At 42.2% G+C, this 18,896-nt stretch overlaps 1 protein-coding gene and 1 pseudogene across 1 annotated transcript; one reads left to right on the top strand and one right to left on the bottom strand.

The window, feature by feature from the left end:
- Window positions 1-815: 815 nt before the first annotated feature.
- On the bottom strand, window positions 816-7,952 carry LOC129867328 (large subunit GTPase 1 homolog; annotated as a pseudogene).
- A 5,466-nt stretch (window positions 7,953-13,418) lies between these two features.
- Window positions 13,419-15,414, top strand: LOC129867327 (protein FAM43A-like). Its single transcript, XM_055940654.1, has one exon. It carries the CDS (start codon window positions 13,658-13,660, stop codon window positions 14,696-14,698), a length of 1,041 nt encoding a protein of 346 aa, XP_055796629.1. The 5' UTR covers window positions 13,419-13,657; the 3' UTR covers window positions 14,699-15,414.
- The last annotated feature ends 3,482 nt before the right edge of the window (window positions 15,415-18,896 follow it).

The raw sequence follows: 18,896 nt of genomic DNA, 5'->3' as shown, positions 1-18,896 counted from the left end.
TAACCACGATTGCATTCCGACCCCAGTGCAACTCAGTGTAATCAATCGTAATGGTACGGTCGTAATCTTCTGGCAACACTTAAATATAAACATTACCGGCACACGAAATGAGTACCGGCAGTTATTTCAGTCCAAGTAAATCACTAGACATGCAATTCCTCCATGTTTAAATTAATTACCCACAGGCCTACTCACATAAAACATGTTATTATCAAAAGCACCGCCAAACAGATGAGTCAGGTCGTGATGCAGACTTTGTCGGTTTGAAAAACAGGTTTATATGTCGGGCACTACCAAGACCTCAAACCAAAGGCTTTCTACTCTGTTCATTTGTGACACTGTGCGTCCTCTCCCATGTCGCTAAACTGTGCCAACATTGTCCTAAAGAAAATATTTGGAATAGCATGGGCAAATACGCCCATTGGGATGGAGCTGCGTCAGTAGTGCACAGCACAAGTATGTAATCTGGTCAGTGTTATTCGGGATACTTGGGACGTCCCTACTCTATTTTTTTTTTTTGTGTGCCCTAAATCCTTACCTAATCATTTCAAATTTCACCTTAAATGGGGGATCGAGTCATCCCGATAAAGGTAGCGGATAGCACGGACCTATGAAAAAGGTGTGGGAAATAGTGCCCCAATAGTATGCAAATTTAGTTCACAAAAGCGCTGCCTGGTTATTCGAACGTTAACACGTTTCCCTGTAGATTAGAGAATGACAATGAGATTGACATGATTTTGCCAGGCCATGGTGATGCCCTTACTCAATTCTTAATTTATTTGACCAAATTTGAGTTATAAAGACACTCGAGCTGGGCCAATTGAATTTTTATTAATAGTCACATTTTAAATAATTTATTAGTCCCATTTTATGTACCCTGATTTAGTGCACCAGTCATGTGCAACAAACCAAAGAACACCTTTCCTAATTTCTGCTGTAGCCCTACACTGAAGGAGCAAGGGAATTTTTAAGAGAAAGTGTAGGTCAGCTTCAAGTAGGCCTAGCTCATTGAAGCCTCTGGTGGCAGTTTGAGGTACATTGGGCACATAATCAGGGCAAATATTAGAAACACTCATGAGAGAGCCAAAAACACCACAAAGTAACGTTTGAAAACTATCTGAAATATATAATTATTTGATCAGGGATATTACTCAATTGTTATTGCTTCAGACATTTATCGCAGTTAGCAGTTGGTTCTAAATCTTAGGGAATCCAACTACTGCCAAAATAATGGAAACACTTGAGGAAATGGACACAAAGTATATTGAAAGCAGGTGCTTCCACACAGGTGTGGTTCCTGAGTTAATTAAGCAATTAACATCCCATCATGCTTAAGGTAAAGTATAGAAATGCTGGGCAGGCTATTTATTATTTTGGCTACCATGGCCCCATAGGATGACAATGCCACCATACACATGAGAGAGGACTCGAGTGGTCACTGAATGGTTTGATAACCAGATCTCAACCCAATTGAACACTTATGGGAGATTCTGGAGCAGCACCTGAGACAGTGTTTTCTACCACCATCAACAAACACCACATAATGTAATTTCTCGTGGAAGAATGGTGTCGCATCCTTCCAATAGTTTCAGACACGTGTAAAATCTATGCCAAAATGCATTGAAGCTGTTCTTGCTCGTGGTGCCCCACTCCCTATTAAGACACTTTGTTGTTTCCTTTATTTCGGCAGTTACCTGTAGTTCATTATCTCTGTAAAGTACAGGTCTGACCTTTCTGTATATGTAACAAACGCATATAACCAAATAAATATTGATTGATCTCCTTAGCAATTACTTCTCTCTGGTTCAGAGTAAGGCTCAATTCCATTCAATATCTGAAAATCCTGGAATTTTGTTGACCCCCTACTCTGCTCTTTTTGCTACACTCATAACTTCTGTGAGATTTGTTGCACAACTCAATCATAATCAAATGGTGGAATGTATCGTCACTGCAATGCATGTGATAATTCACAATATTCAGAATGTTTTTATATCAAAAGGCAACCTATCCCTGGTTTTCCACATTGCAAAATGCAATGGAGGTTACTGTTGTTGACCAGTATCTACATACAACAAAGCACCAATTCCTGTGGAATTGCATTGAAAAGTCCCTTGTGGGTTAACACTCCATTCCACTCTAAAATATCAGCGATTTCTAACAGTTTATAGATGTTCTTCAGGCATCCAGGTGCTTGGTGAGTCAGCGCACTTTCTCTTTCTTTTTTCTATTGCCATGCTTCTTCCAGGGTTTGACCACAGGCTGTTCCGTGCCTGGTTGCCCTTGACCTATCTGTTCACACTGGCCTATGCTGCCTAGCCCATGTAAGACTGGACCCCCTTGGTGAGTGCTCGAACATTCTCCTGGAAACGAAATGCACAACAATGTGGTTAGTATAGTAATTCTCCCATTTCATTACAACCAATGGCTGTGAGGTAATGTGCCTAAACTGGCATAAATCTCTGCCAGTGTCATTTTAATGTAATTTCTGTGGAGTTGCCTTCTATTGTACCTGATGGAAGAAGTTCTTGTCCACCAGATTCTCATGTCTCTTGACTTAGATCTGTTTGTGGCCTGTCTTGGAGCCTTTACCGTCTGCATCTCCAGACTGGAACTTGCTGTGCTGGGGCTGGAAGTCTGCTGCACTGATGTGGGGAGGAGGATGGCAGTAAAGCAGTTTCCCCTGGGGACGGTCAGAAAGAACCTGTTAGTGGTGCTTCCGCTGCCATTACTACTACTGAATTTCTACGGAGCAAAAATATAAAACGCAACATGCAACAATTTCAAAGACTTTGCTGAGTTACAGTTCATATAAGGAAATCAGTCAATTTAAATACATTTATTAGGCCCTAATCTACTGATTTCACATGACTGGGCAGGGGTGCAGCCAGGGGTGGGCCTGGGAGGCCATAGCCCCCCACCCCCAACGATCCCAAATGTGAAGAAGCTGGATGTGGAGATCCTGGGCTGGCATGGTTACATGTGGCCTGCGGTTGTGAGGTGGACGTACTGCCAAATTCTCTAAAATGACATTGGAGGCAGCTTATGGTAGAGCAATGAACTTTCTATCATCTGGCAGAGAAATTAACTTTTTATTCTCTAGCAACAGCTTCAGTCAGCATGCAAATTGCACACTCGCTCAAAACTTGACATCTGTGGCATTGTGTTGTGTGACAAAACTGCACATTTTAGAGTGGCCTTTTATTGTCCCCAGGACATGGTACACCTGTGTAATGATCATGCCGTTTAATCAGGTTCTTGATATGCTGTACCTGTCAGGTGGATGGATTCTTTACAAAGGATACAATGCTCACTAACAGGGATGTAAACAAATTTGTGCACAACAGTTTTGAGAAATTATATTTTTGTTCAGTGCAGGTATACACACTAAACAATATTTAGACTATTCTGCCTAATAAACCATACTTTTACATCAAGAGGATGGTGGCGGAAAGAGGAGGGTTAACTTACAACAACGTAGTCCTTGAGGACGTAGCGGGCTGATCTCGACTGGTCAGGCTGTCCGTGTGTTGTCATGAAGCCCCTCATGTCTGAGAGGACAGGACAGTGTCAACGGCTTGCTCCGACTCCATCACTATCATATGGCTTATGTTGTGCTGTGTCTATTGTTCTACACTGTACTATATAAGGACAGGGTTTATGGTCTCACATCCGTAGGCCATCAGTAGCTCCTCATAGTTGGGTCGGGGTCCTCGTCCTCTCGCGGGCGGATGATGTTTACGCCATAGGTGCCCTCTAGCACATCCCGAGGAATAGTCTGACACACGTGGGCAGTCTGTTAAGGCCTTAACCATACTAAACATCTGAAAAATCCTTTACCCGAGTGAAACGATTAGGCCTCTGAATGTAGCTGTATGTTTGTAATGTGAAATGATAACATAGTATGCAGCTCCACTTTGGTCCCACTGAAAAAAACAGAATTAAAATGGATTTTAGAAGAAAGAAAAAAACTCCAGTATCTACTGATAGGGACAATAAATGTGACTTCTACACCCATAAGTTAACAAAAGCAGTTTGTAGGGTTGGTAAGTGAAGGATATGAGGGAGATGACAGGCACGTGGTCTCTTATCTGGTCGATGGGCAGGATCCCACAGCAGATCATCTCAGCTTTAGTGGCCACAAAGGAGGGCATGACCAGGCCGGGGCAGTCACACAGACACAGACCTGGCTCCACGTACAGCGTCTGGAAAACACATACACACTTGAATTCTTTATTTGACTCTACAAGAAAAAGTTATTGTAACTAAGGCACACAGTTTTAGAGGTCAAGTAGGCTACATCAGAGAGCAGTGCTTTACCTGAAAGTGCTTGGTGTGCCCAGGCGTGACTGAGATGGACACCTTCTTATTTCTCAGAATAGTGTTGATGGTGGAACTTTTTCCCACATTGGGATACCCCACCTGTTTAGAGCAGATTGAGAATTGAGATCACTCCAAACAAGACCTGTTCTCCTACTTCGTAAATTACTTCCTATAGTAATATAAAGTGTATTATAAACTGGGTGGTTCAAGCACTGAATGCTGATTGGCTGAAAACCGTGGTATATCAGACAGCATACCACAGGTATGACAAAACATTTATTAATGTTCTAATTACATTGGCAACCAGTTTATAATAGCAATAAGGCACCTTGGGTAAGGGCTGTATCCATGCACTCCACGTTGCGTTGTGCATAAGAACAGCTCTTAGCCGTGGTATATTGGCCATATACTACAACCCCTTGTGCCTTATTGCTTAAACATGACCTAGTATTTAAGCCGACTGATATCCAGTGTGTGTATCTGTAGTCACCAGCCCCACTGTGAGCTCACCCTCTTTCAACGTTGGCCCACCGTGAACAGCCTTAAATATGTCCAGCAGCTCGTCTTTGGACAGCAGGCGACTGGAGTTGTGGAAGGAGGAGGAGTTGTGGGTGGAGCCATCTATACTCTCTTCGTCGTCTGCTTCCTCACCCTCTGATGCCTCTGAGCAGGTCTGCCAGTCTCCCTCTGCTACACAGTCTTCAAACTGCTCCCCTCTCTGCTGCTCCTCGTCCATATCACTCTCCTCATTTTCCTCCTCACTCTTCTCCTTGTTATCCTCTACCTCCTGTCTTCGGCTCACATTGTCGTTGTCTGGCATTCCCTCGTCTTCATTTTCTGTGTCACTCTGTTCATCTTCCTGCTCCTCCACTTCCATTCCCTTTGTATAATGAACAAGGGAAGGTATCACTGAGGTCTGAAGAGAAGAAGCATAACAACTCATCTTTCATCAGTCAAAAAAGTATACCAGACCTAAGTTAAACAATGGTGAGCATAGTATTCAGTCTGGTTTAACCAGGCCATCTAAGACCAGCCCTTGCAATTAAAATGTGGATGATGACTCCTCACCTTCTCCTCTGCCTCCAGCCTCTCATTATCCACCAGTGCAGACCAGAAAACAGCATGGAGGCCCTCTCTCTGGAAATATCTGGCCCAGATCCTCTGCTACTCCCGGGTAAGCAGGTCAGCCTTGTTCACCAGCAGCAAGTTCACCTTGTCCCGGGACACTTCCTTGACATAGCACTCCTACAGGAACCATGAAGGTCAATGGGTGAAATGCCACAGTGTTACCCCACCTATCAGTTTGGTTTGGCGGATTCCCCCACCTGGCAATGCCATCCCCCATCCAAGAAAAATTTGCCTCAATTATTTGATGACATACTTAGAGAACGGACACTACATTAGAACGGTGGATTAAATCAATGGGCTAGTTTGGCTGCGCCCTTCGGCACTGTACTTACCAGGTCAGGGCAACGAAACAGCAACGGGTTTCTGGCATCAACGATCTGAACAACGATGTCACTGCGTAGGAAAATTCACATTTCCATCATCATACAAAGCACTAAAAGGCTGAAACAGGACACAAATAGTCATGAGACACAGCAGCTCTGATTCCTACCTCCTCTCAATCACTCGCCAGAGCTGTCTCCAGAAATCCAAATTCCTTTCAAAAGGGGTGAGAATCATTTTCTGCTCCTCTTCTAGTCTATGAAACAAAATAGATCAACTTTAGGGCACTGCTAAAAGAAAACCATGTTACTAAAGGCGCACAATCTATAAACATCAAAACAATGAGATCCTATTCAATTGATGGGGGGGGGGGGGGTAAGTGTTTTGATTGTAGTGGGTTTCATACAGTGCCAGTTCTCGTCTCCACTCCAAGAAGCTGTCTCTCTCGGTCTGCTGGAGGACCTCTGGACTGGTGCTTTCATCCCAGTGAGGCTTGCAACATGACAAGACAAAGAAGAGACAGTAATGGAACATCAGATGCAATGCAATATCAGCACAATCCCTACTACTAAGACAGCTAGAAAGAGGACATGAAATAACATTTGGAAGTAATATCTTTGGAGTCACTGTGCTTACTGCACGGTTAGCGCTATCCGTAATCCTTGGGACGTCCCTACCCGAAACCCTAATCTTAACCCTGACCCGAATCATTTAAAATGTCAACCTCAATAGGATAACGTCGGAATTGGGACTTCCCAAGGATCCCCCAGAATTGGGACTTCCAAGGATCCCCGATATCAAGGACCCTTACTGCACCTTCGTGGAATTCTGAGGAGTTGTTTGTTCTCTTCGTGCAGCTTTTTCAACTTTGCCATCTCCTCGGCTGTCAGTAATCCTGCCCGAGCTTCAGCTGGCACAAACTTGATGTTGAGCTTTTCTGGGGAAACATTTCATCCATCAGTTGCATCCTGGCAATCCAGTACAAAGAGGCAGGTACTGGGGTGTATTCATTAGTCGGATTCCATTGCAAAACATTTGGTATGTTACAAAAACTCTAAGAACCAAACAGAAGTAAACGGAACGAAACAGGGAAGGACCTACCTGAATTTGTCCAATAAACTCATTTTCGTTGCAAAATGTTTTTCGTTTAGAGTAAATGGTTTTCCGTTGCAAACGCTTTGCAACTGAATCCAACTAATGAATACACCACTGGGGGCAAATTATGTTAGGACCCTCCCCGTTACCTTAGCGTCCGTTTAAGAAACGTTTTGCAAACGAATTGGCAGAATGAATACACCCCTGGTAGAGGACAGTTTAAAATATCACTTGTCAGGTCAATGCAATGAGTATTTACCTGCAACAAACTCAGTTCCTGCCATTTTTGCAGTTGCAAGGAAGTCATCCATAGAACTCTGCTCAGTCACTAACTGCAGGTTGAGACGACCCCAATCGTAGCCATCATTCAGTTCACTGGTGTGGAGCTGGCAATGTGATAGCACGTTAAATCATCAGCAAGGTAGCTAGCTAACAAGACAGACGACCATTAAAACAAGATGTGTTACTTTATTTATTTTCAGGAGAGCAGTATTCACCAAATCTTGGTTTTCCCAAATGTTTTACTTTACTCTGCTAACTAACTAGCTAGAAGTTAGAACAGGCTAAGACCCTTGGAGGTAGGTCTAGCTATAGGTTAAGCTAGCTAGCTAAATAACTATAGTTAAATAACGTAGCGTTGAACGTTACCCAAGTATCGCCCCTCTTGTTGCCTCGGCCTGCGTTGAGTCTCTCCTTTATCAACGATCTCCCGAGCCCCATGGCAGACTTCTTCTTACCCATTTTAGGTTTAGTCTTGTTACCACAAAATACTTTTTGTCAATTTTATTAGATTACGTTGGTATATCGAGTAGAACAGCCCAGCAAACAGGACCCCATGTGAAGTGAATTGTTGTCGCATGAGGAGGAAGTGAAACGGAACATAGCAACTTAGTTAATATTATTAGTAATTATTCAGCTATCGAGATTGATCTCAAGTGTATAAATCGCTGGAAGTAACTGAACCAGATTCAGTATGTTTGTTTGCTGCTTAAAGTGTAATTGTATTATGAATTACTGTAATGATTTGTACATTGACTTGGTTTTGTGGTACATTCCAAAAGATGTGTCCAACACTCAAATACGCATTGAAAGAAACACACGTCAATTTTTTTTTTTTTTTTTTTTTTTTTAAATAACATTTCCACCAAGAACACGTTCGAAAATATAAACTTTTTGTGACAGGTGCTATCATCTAAATGTCGATACTCAATTGTACACATTTCTAAATACACTGAATATTGAATAACGGAAAACAATAACAACAAAAGTTAAACATTTTTGATTTTCGCTTTTCTTTTCATACACGGCAGTACACGCCCCCTCATAGAATATTCATAATACTTAGGTGTGTGTTTAGATCAGAGCTTAGTTTGTCAGCACAAATAAATCATTTTACCAAAGAGTTTCTAAACCCAGAGGCGCAACATCGCGAGACTTTTGGGAACGCTTACACAGTGTTGCCAACTTAGCCGCTATATTTAGCAAGTATTCATACCCCTCTAGCGACACATTTTCAAAAAAGCGACTAGCGACAAATGAAGTGACTTTTTCTGATGTTATTGGAGACTTTTGGAGACTGACTTGTAAGCACGTATCGTTCTTACTCTTCTCAACGAGCAGCGGGTGCTACCGTGGGCCCCACCCCCGTCTCAAAGCATTTACAGGTCTCGCGCAGCAGTCCCTCCCAGCTGCAGTCAGAGCAGGAGACGTTCACCCCTCCGCATCCAGACTGCAAATGAGTCGCGCATGCGGGAAGCCGCCGCTGGCTGATCCCGCCCTTGCTTACATAAAAAAAAAATGAATTAGGGCCAGACTAGTTACCATAATTTTCTCACATTGCCATTGACAGTTTTTTCTATTGTCTCTTTTTGGTCCATTTAGATTGTTAATGTAGATTGTATACAAAAAAAAGTAAAAAATATTATGGTTAAAAATGTTCATTTTTTACTGTGACTTGTTGTAGGCTCCTAAGTGGGACATAAGGTTAAAAACCAAACCAAATTAAGAAAGAAAAAAAAGTGAATAAAATTTAAAACAAAAACAAAGTAACTCCGCCAGAGTGTCTCTTTTGGGTCACTTTTGCCGGTCCCAAGCCCGGATAGAGGAGGGTTGGAATTGTGACATAAAAAAACAAGAATCGACAGAAGAAAGTTCATTTGTAGTTCTAAACATATTTAGGGTGTTTTTTACTCACTTTTTGTCTCCCACGACATTATTCCCCTCTCCTACAGCGTTCATCACAATTACATGCACATGGCCAATTATGCATATTAGGTGATGATGTCATTTAGCGACTTCTAGCGACTTTTAGGACAGCCAATAGCTACTTTTCTTACTGAGGAGTTGGCAACACTGCTTACGAAGCAGACCAAGACTGGGTTTGAGGTTAGAGAAGTTAATGACAGAAGTGAAACGTTCTTCCTTAGCTGTTAATTTTTTCAAAATCTAAAGGCCCAACCCAGATTCAGCCAATTAACTAGTTGAACATGTTATTACTCCAACCTTGTGAAAGTGACAAACTGACACGTTTACATTTTTTGTCAAAAACAACTTTATATCGAAGGCGTGCCTTTGATTTGACCTGATTTAGAAGCAGTTTCTGCCTATCTTCCTACTGTACGGTCTTTCATTATACTGTGTCTGTGATAATGAAGATAACAATACTTATGTTAGCTAAGATGCAGAACTTATCATTAAGTAAGCATGCCAATTGAACAAACTCGACAACAATTGAACACTTCGGTGTGGTGTTTGACATCATTTTGTTGGGTTATGCTGGCCGAAAGGTTCCATGGCCACAATAAAACTAAATTATTGTAGCAACCCGCACAGACAGCTGTGTGTTATGTGTTAGGCTATTAGTTGGTTGTGTTGTACTTACCAGTACCCAGTGTTCGTGGGGTCCGCCATGCCAATCAACCTGCTATCTGCTAATCACAGGAATGCCTGGAATGTTCTGATGCCGGGCATCCTGGTGGTTGGCGGAGGGGGGTAGGTCAGGGGGATGGAGCATTGGAAGGTAAGTCTTACATCTGGCCTTCACAAGAGAAGGTCACGGTTGTTTTATAGGGTATCCTTCATTTATTTGGCTGGGCTACGGCCAAACAGTAGCCTGTGTGAAGTTGGGTTAATTAAACCGTAAATTCGTAAACTCAATCCTCTGTCTGGACAATTGTTCCTTTATGATCTAGTCAAGTCATTACATTATGAATGACAATGTCATGGCAAGTTGGAGAATAGTTTGTCCCACTATGGCTCTGCCCCTACCTACACCTACTCAGTGTAATATTTTTGTTGTGTTACAGCCTGAATTTGAGAGAAATTGAGATGTTGTGTCACAGGCCTACACACAATACCACATAATGTCAAAGTGGAATGCTGTTATTTTTTATTTTATTTTTAACAAATTAATTAAAAATTAAAAGCTGAAATGTCTTGAGTCAATAAGTGTTCAACCCCTTGTTTATGGCAAGCCTAGAAAAGTTCAGAAGTACACTTTTGCTTAACCAGTCAAATAATACGTTTCATGGACTCACTCTGTATGCAATAATAGTGTTTAAAATGATTTTTGAATGACTATCTCTGCATCCCACGCATACAATTATCTGTAGGGTCCCTCAGTCAAACAATGAATTTCAAACATAGATTCAACCACTAAGTCCATGGAGGTTTTCCAATACCTCGCAAAGAAGGGCACCTATTGGTAGATGGGTAAAATAAAGGAGCATGATGAAGTTATTAATTACACTTTGGATGGTGTATCGATTCACCCAGCCACTACAAAGATAGATACCATGAGGTCAACTAAGCACAGGCAAAATCCTAGAGGAAAACCTGGTTCAGTCTGGTTGCCAACAGACACTGAGAGACAAATTCTCCTTTCAGCAGGACAATAACCTAAAACACAAGGCCAAATATACACTGAAGTTGTTTACCAGTCCGACATTGAATGTTCCTGAATGGCCTAGTTACAGTTTTGACTTAAACTGTCTGGAAAATCAATGGCAAGACTTGAAAATGGCTGTCTAGCAATGATCAACAACCAACTTGACAGAACCTGAAGAATTTTTAAAATAATAATGTGCAGATATTGTACAATCCAGGTACAAAGCTCTTAGAGACGTAACCAGAAAGACTCAGCTGTAATCGCTTTCAAAGGTGATTATAAAATGTATTGACTAAGGGTTGTTAATACTTATGTAAATTAGATATTTATGTATTTAATTCTCAATAAACTAGCAAAAAAATTGTTTTAAATCACTTTATCATTATGGGGTATTGTGTGTAAATGGGTGAGATTTTTTTTATTCAGGCTGTAACACAACAAATTGTGTAGTAAGTCAAGTGGTATACTTTCTGAAGGCACTGTACATAAGCATAATAATACAGCTTGTATCACATTTTGACACTTACTAAAAGCAGGTAATGCTAGCTGAAGTGGATGGCAAATGCAGTTGGCCAGTAGATGTGTAAAGACAAAGTAAATGTCATGAAATTATATTTTGTCTTAGCTTTTAACTCATAAAATATTACTTTTTATTTTATTTTATTTAAGATCACAGGTAAAATGCCGCAATTGCATTCACTTTTTTGACTCATCAAGACTAGGTGGGGAGGTAGAGTGAGAGTGAGTTTCTTTAACCAAACCCATCTATCCCATCTCCCTCCCCAAACCCACACTCCCCCAAGCCGACATCCCTCTGTTAGATTTGAGTAAAAACCAAACTTGAAGCACATTTAAACATTGAAGAAAACCAATTTAATTTAAAAAAAAGTTGAACAAGAGTGAGTTACATTTTGGATGAGGGTGTGCCAACAGCAAAGCACCTTCTCTAAATGTATCCTGGGGAGGGGGGGGTATATGATCCAATTCCACTCTGCCTACCACCTAGCCATCCTGCTGGGCCCTTGGTTCAACCATTACTGCTGGGAAAGAACAGGTTGACCCATGTCTTTCCTTTCTCTCCAATTTTTACTCACACTCTGTCTCCCTCCAACACATTTGCCCATTGTACAGATCAGGTCCTCTGGCTCTTAGGAAATCCCCCCCCCCTCTTAGGTAAATTTTCTTGCATGGCGAAAACAGTGTTTCAGTACAATGGATTTGATGCGACCCGCACATGGGCGTTTTTTTTCTCTTCTGTTACACTCACACAGACTAACATTCAAGTCGGAAAATGTCATACAGTTTGTTGTTATTTGTTTTCCGTTATTCCATGTCCAATTTTGACACAATAAATGACAAAACAAGTCGATTTCAAATGTTTGTTTTTCAAATTCAGAAACCGAAATCGAAACAAGCCGTTATCTATTTTTACTAATGTTTGGGGTGTTTCATGAAGAGAAAATTATACTATAGCCTAATTATATGCATAGCCTACTTATTATTATTATTAACAATATGAATATTATTAATGTTATTATTGGATTTTAAGCTTGTTAGAGACTAAGTACCCCAACCAGCCGCCAGATGGCACTATTATTGCTTTTAAGTCGTTTGTAAAAGGAATAATACTGCCATCTGATGGTGGGTTGGGCTACAGACTAAGAGGCTTGGACCATGTTATTAGTCAAGGAGGCAACTCTTTCTTACCAATAGATGGCAGCATAAACCGAAGGATGGTCTGCGAGACATTTATTTTTGGTCCATTGCCATTCATAGAAAGATTGACAGCAAACCAGCTTTTCTTTGTATTATTCGCTTGATATACGGAAACTATATGTATTTATAGGTTCTACTGTTATCCATTTTGTATTTCATTTTGTTTTCATACTAACTATATGCAGACTCGTTATATCAAATCAAATCAAATGTTATTGGTCACATACACATGGTTAGCAGATGTTATTGCGAGTGTAGCGAAATGCTTGTGCTTCTAGTTCCAACAGTGCAGTAATAGCTAACAAGTAATCTAACAATTCCACAACAACTGCCTAATACACACAAATCTAAGTAAAGGGATGGAATAAGAATATATACATATAAATATATGGATGAGCGATGACTGAGTGGCATAGACAAGATGCAATAGATGGTATAAAAATACAGTATATACATATGGGATGAGTAATGCGAGATATGTAAACATTATTAAAGTGGCATTATTGAAGTGGCTAGTGATTTATTTATTAAAGTTGCCAATGATTTTAAAAATCTATCAGTTCTGCTCTGAGTGAGTATATGTACAATGGAAGTATTGTTGGAATTATTAAAGTGGCATTATTGAAGTGACTAGTGATTTATTTATTAAAGTTGCCAATGATTTAAAAAATCTATCAGTTCTGCTCTGTACAATGGAAGTATTTTTGGAATTTACAGGTCGATGTATATAAGCGGTTATATCAGGTTGTATATTAGCCTATTATTTCCAAATTCTTCTTATTTCAGTTCAGTTAATGAACCTCGGCAAGAGCACCCTGAGTGCCAATTGCATCCTCAAGGTAGAGCTGTTTAACTTTGGTCTCTCTCATAATGGTTCCATCCATCTCTCCCTCTATGTTCCCCTACAGAGACACTGTAATGGTTCAACCCAGTATATAGCCAATGTAGACCATCCAATTCTCAGCAGACCCAACCTCTGTCAGACAGACAGGGATCATAGAATGGGAGAGCGCAATTGTGGTTATGGAGAAGTCTTGAGAGGATAAACAAATTAAGTACAGGATAACTTGAACGTTTGTTGTATTGGAGTCGCTAATAAACCATAAAAGTCAGTCAAATATATACGATTTAGTTGCAGTAAAACGTTCGCTGTAGTGTACGTTATTGCTGTGGACGTGATACGACCATATAATGCTGCCTTGGAAGAAGAATAAATTCGACTTGATTGAGGAAGATAAACAGTCGAAGCAGAAGGGCTATGCCGTGAGTTTGAACTACTCTGCCCTGACCTCCTTTGCCAAGTCTTGCCCGGAGAGTGCTTTGAACAGGGTTGGAAGCATGTTCAAGACAAAAAGGAAAAAGGTTAAAATTACCAGTGAGGACCCCACCTACACGGTCCTCTACCTGGGTAATGCCACCACCATCCAGTCGAAAGGAGAAGGCTGTACGGACGTGGCTGTGAGCAAAATTTGGGGCAAGAGCGAAATGGGCAAAAATGGCACGAAGATGAAACTGACCATCAGCTCGCAGGGCATCCGAATGGTGCATGTGGACGACAAGGCGAGGAGACCGGGACATTTGTATTTATTGCACCGGATAACCTATTGCGTTGCGGACCCAAGGCTACCCAAAATTTTCGCTTGGATATACAGACATGAGATGAAGCACAAGGCGGTGATGCTGCGGTGCCATGCGGTGCTGGTGTCCAAGCCGGAGAAGGCAAAGGCCATGGCACTACTTTTGTACCAGACCTCGGCGACAGCGCTTTCTGAATTTAAAAGACTTAAAAGGAGGGACGATGCAAGGCACCAGCAACAGCAGCTGATAGGGGAACAAACCATACCCCTTGTGCCCCTCAGGAAGCTTCTAAATGGACAGTTTTATTACAAACCGCCGGTGGAGCGCAGCAGGAGCGCGCCCAAATTGGGCTCTATCACAGAGGACTTGATCGGAGAGGAGGAAGAGGAGAAAGCGATGCACTTTGAGTGTGAGGACATTTTAGACACGGATGACGATTGTGTGGGCAATGGTAAACATGAGCTGTCCCAGATCATCAGTGACCTTGGAGAGATGAGCATAGGAAACGACGTACAAACACTAAAAGCTGACCTTAGGGTTACACGACTCCTCTCTGGGGAGAGCACGGGCAGCGAGTCGTCAATAGAAAGCAACCAGGAGCCAATTTCTGTCTCAAACGGATTCGAGGAGGGGAAGATGCAGGAAATATCATGAAGTTACGTTTTCCTGGAGCCAAAATTCCCTCCACTGGGATAAGAACAATTTCATTTTCTGTTAATGTTATGCTGTCGGCTGTGAGTGTAGCCTATGCCTGTATTATTGTACCCCCTCGCCGACTTGAAAGGATATAGAGGGGTAGCCTATGTTATAGTTATTGAATGATATTTTGGCGAACATTGATAGCCTACAGAAAAGGGGCAGGACTGCATGTTGAGACTGGTCCCCGAAGTCACCGTGCGTACCAGGAGAGTGATGCACCGCTGATTCACACTTTATTAAGATGCTCTGTATTAGAACTTGTTTACCCAACCCAATTCCCGCGTGGAAATGCATTTTTCTTGCGCAACATTGTCGAGAAATATGTAGCCTAACATTCCATTTTGAAAGCACGTTTCCTTTTTGTCGCAATGGGTTAAATTAGAAGTCCCTCACTCTCCTTTCAGGAAGCTTTTCTACAATTATGTTTTTGCACTGTTGTGAAATTCAGTCGAGTATTACGTTTATTATGTGTATAATATCGTTTTCTCGTATATTTTATCAGAAACATAAATGTCATATCTTTGCTGTGCAAAAGAACAATACCCTAATGTATTAAGATGTACATAGTAAATGCATTGTGTATAAAAAATATCCATTATTTTTTAAAGGAGAAAAATGTGGTTTGTTTATGTGAACCTAAAAAAAATACCAATAAAAACAACAAAATAACATGCAGGCGTTTGTATAGTTTATGCACTCATTTGGAACATTATTTGTTCAAATCAGGTATCATCTCCATCAAGTGCACCTTGTAATTTGATGGCTTTTAACTTTCCGCCTCCAAATGAAGTCCAGATACTGATTATATCCATCACTGGGTTTAGAATTGCGATGAATTAATGGAAACATTAATGTTAGCATTCACACTTCAAAATTTGAAGGCCTGCTTTTTGTTGTTGCATAGCTCCATACCTGATTAATAACTCATCCATTTACCGACATGACACCCCTCATCCTTGGGAATCAGCTAAACCACATCAACACAAGGTGCTCAAGTCATGAAGGATAAAGCATTGTGTTACATCAAACAAATACTTAATGTAAGACCAAGGAGTCTATTTTATAGTAGTTACTAAACTCAATGTTATTCATCTATTATTACAACTTAGTTACTGCATAACTTGGTACAGATTTAAGTACCTTAAGTATATCTGGAATAGCTATGTTTATCAGTACATCTCTGAGTCATGTCTGTATGTTAGTCCAAATGTCATCTTGACATGTTTGATATTTGAAATCTTGCCTACAGCCTGGGTTGTCTCGTTTGAACAGAATAGGGTCTTAGGCTATGTAAGGTCTTAAGCTATGTAAGGTCTTAGGCTATGTAAGGTCTTAGGCTATGTGAGGTCTTAGGCTATGTAAGGTCTTAGGCTATGTAAGGTCTTAGGCTATGTAAGGTCTTAGGCTATGTGCATTCACAGACTGCCACCACCCTCTACTTTAGCTGCTTTTCTATAAGTGAAAGGACTGGCACGGCTACTTCCCTCCCATGCACTGCCAAGCCCGCTTAGCACCAGGCCCACATGGATTCCACCAAATGTATACAGTTCCTGTCTGACACTGAGTGGTATTAATAATTCAGTAGTGCCACTGTGGTCACAGTAGTGTTCTGTCGGGGGCTGGGGCTGTCACACTAAGCATGGCATTTTTCATATTATTTTTCATGAGAAGAGCTGAGGGGAGTCACCACTCTTTGTGGCTGTCTGTCTGAGGGGACTACTGTATTGATGTGGACATTAGTATTCTAGTCAGGTATAGTGCAGTGCAGCTCCAGCCCAGCATTAGCCTCAGTCTATCTGCCAGTGCTTTACCTCAGAGACCTCTACTGGACGCAGAGATGCTGCTTCAGAGGCAGCCACTTCTACCTCTGCTGCTGCTGCTCAGTAGCAAATAGAAACTGAATTAGAGATTAGGGGAGAAAGGTGAGCTTGTTCCCTGTTTAGTACCCAGGTGATGTGTGGATGCCTCAATCAACCTAGGCTGTCTCCAGACTTTTACAACACTTCATGTATAGCCTGGATGGCCTACCACGGCTCTAAAAATGGCAAGTCGGTGCTTTGGACCAATGATTGCCCATGGGTCCTATAAAAAGCAAAACTTCTCCTCATTTTGAATTGATGCAGTGGTGCTCAATAGGACACGGTAACACAAAACTCCACTACTGGGCTGTGTCACTCACTTCACTTTCCTTTTTTCTGTCAGGAAGCGTATGAAACTGTATCGAAATAGCAAGCGCGTCAAAACCCACACAGTTTCCCACAGTTTCCCTTTTCGATGTGGTGCTGCCCCAGCTGCTGTCTCACTGAAGCCTCCCATACAATAATTACACCACAGACAGTACGACATCATCAGCCCACGCCCACCCTGAAAATAAAGCAGCAGGATGTGCTATTAGTGGACAACTACAAACTAGAGCTATAAACCTCTCATAAAGACCGTGAAACTGTACATTAGTATACTATTTAAAGCTCCCCCTGCAATCACTAGACAGTTTGGCCCTAGTGCAGCAGTGACCTGTATATTTTCACTCCGTGCCAGCAAGCTCCATTTAGATGCTCTATTACAGGGCCGCCAAACATCACACGTTGTTCCTGTCTCTCTTGTTTCTCAGGGTAACCTGGATATCCTCTCGATGTGTATTGATAATTCTAATAAAACAGGCTTTTAATTTGAACTTTTATTTAACTAGGCAAGTCAGTTAAGAACAAATTCTTATTTACATTGACGGCCTACCCCGGCCAATTGTGCGCCGCCCTATGGGACTCCCAATCACAGCCGATTGTGATACAGCCTGGAATCGAACCAGGGTGTCTGCAGTGACGCCTCTTGCACTGATATGCAGTGCCTTAGACCGCTGCACCCTCGGGAACCCCTATAATGTTCAAAGTTCACCTACAATTTCCCCTTAAAGGTCCCGCAGAGTCATCCCATTTCCCAAGTAAAAGTAGCCAATGAATGACCAAAACATCACCCATAATATTTTTGAGTGGGTGGGGAGCTTATATTCATGAGCTCGCCTTGACTGACAGCTCTTTGAAACACCCTTGTGGTTGTTGCCAGGAAACAAGGTAAATAATGGGCCACATGTCATTGATGACCAGTTAACAATGGGCCACATGTCATTCCGAGCCTAAATAGTATGCCTCAACCGATTTCTCTGCAAAATGCTCTCACGGTCAACAGAGCTGTTCATGGACTGTTGGATATCAGACAAACGGTTCGGTCACAAGACGCAGGCCTCCTAATTGTCCCTAGAATTTCAAAGCAAACAGCTGGAGGCAGGGCTTTCTCCTATAGAGCTCAATTTTTATGGAATGGTCTGCCTACCCATGTGAGAGACACAGACTCGGTCTCAACCTTTAAATCTTCACTGAAGACTCATCTTTTCAGTAGGTCATATGAGTGTAGTCTGGCCTAGGAGTGTGAAGGTGAATGGAAAGGCTCTGGAGCAACGAACCGCCCTTGCTGTCTCTGCCTGGCCGGTTCCCCTCTCTCCACTGGGATTCTCTGCCTCTAACCCTATTACAGGGGCTGAGTCACTGGCTTACTGGTGCTCTTCCATGCCGTCCCTAGGAGGGTTGCGTCACTTGAGTGGGTTGAGTCACTGACGTGATCTTCCTGTCTGGGTTGGCGCCCCCCCCCCTGGGTTGTGCCGTGGCGGAAATCTTTGTGGGCTATACTCGGCCTTGTCTCAGGATGGTAAGTTGGTGGTTGAAGATATCCCTCTAGTGGTGTGGGGGCTGTGCTTTGGCAAAGTGGGTGGGGTTATATCCTGCCTGTTTGGCCCTATCCGGGGGTATCATCGGATGGTGCCACAGTGTCTCCTGACCCTTCCTGTCTCAGCCTCCAGTATTTATGCTGCAGTAGTTTATGTGTCGGGGGGCTAGTCTGTTATATCTGGAGTACTTATCTTGTCTTATCCGGTGTCCTGTGTGAATTTATGTATGCTCTCTCTAATTCTCTCTTTCTTTCTTTCTCTCTCTCGGGGGACCTGAACCCTAGGACCATGCCTCAGGACTACCTGGCCTGATGAGTCCTTGCTGTCCCCAGTCCACCTGGCCGTGCTGCTGCTCCAGTTTCAACTGTTCTGCCTGTGGCTATGGAACCCTGACCTGTTCACTGGACGTGCTACCTGTCCCAGACCTGCTGTTTT

The sequence above is a fragment of the Salvelinus fontinalis genome, chromosome 12 (genome assembly GCF_029448725.1).
Source record: "Salvelinus fontinalis isolate EN_2023a chromosome 12, ASM2944872v1, whole genome shotgun sequence".
Taxonomy (NCBI): Eukaryota; Metazoa; Chordata; class Actinopteri; order Salmoniformes; family Salmonidae; genus Salvelinus; species Salvelinus fontinalis.
This window is presented reverse-complemented; position numbering and strand designations above follow the sequence as displayed.

Coding starts and splice junctions, on each gene's coding strand:
- LOC129867327 (XM_055940654.1), top strand. CDS start 13,658: ATGCTGCCTTGGAAGAAGAATAAATTCGACTTGATTGAGGAAGATAAA.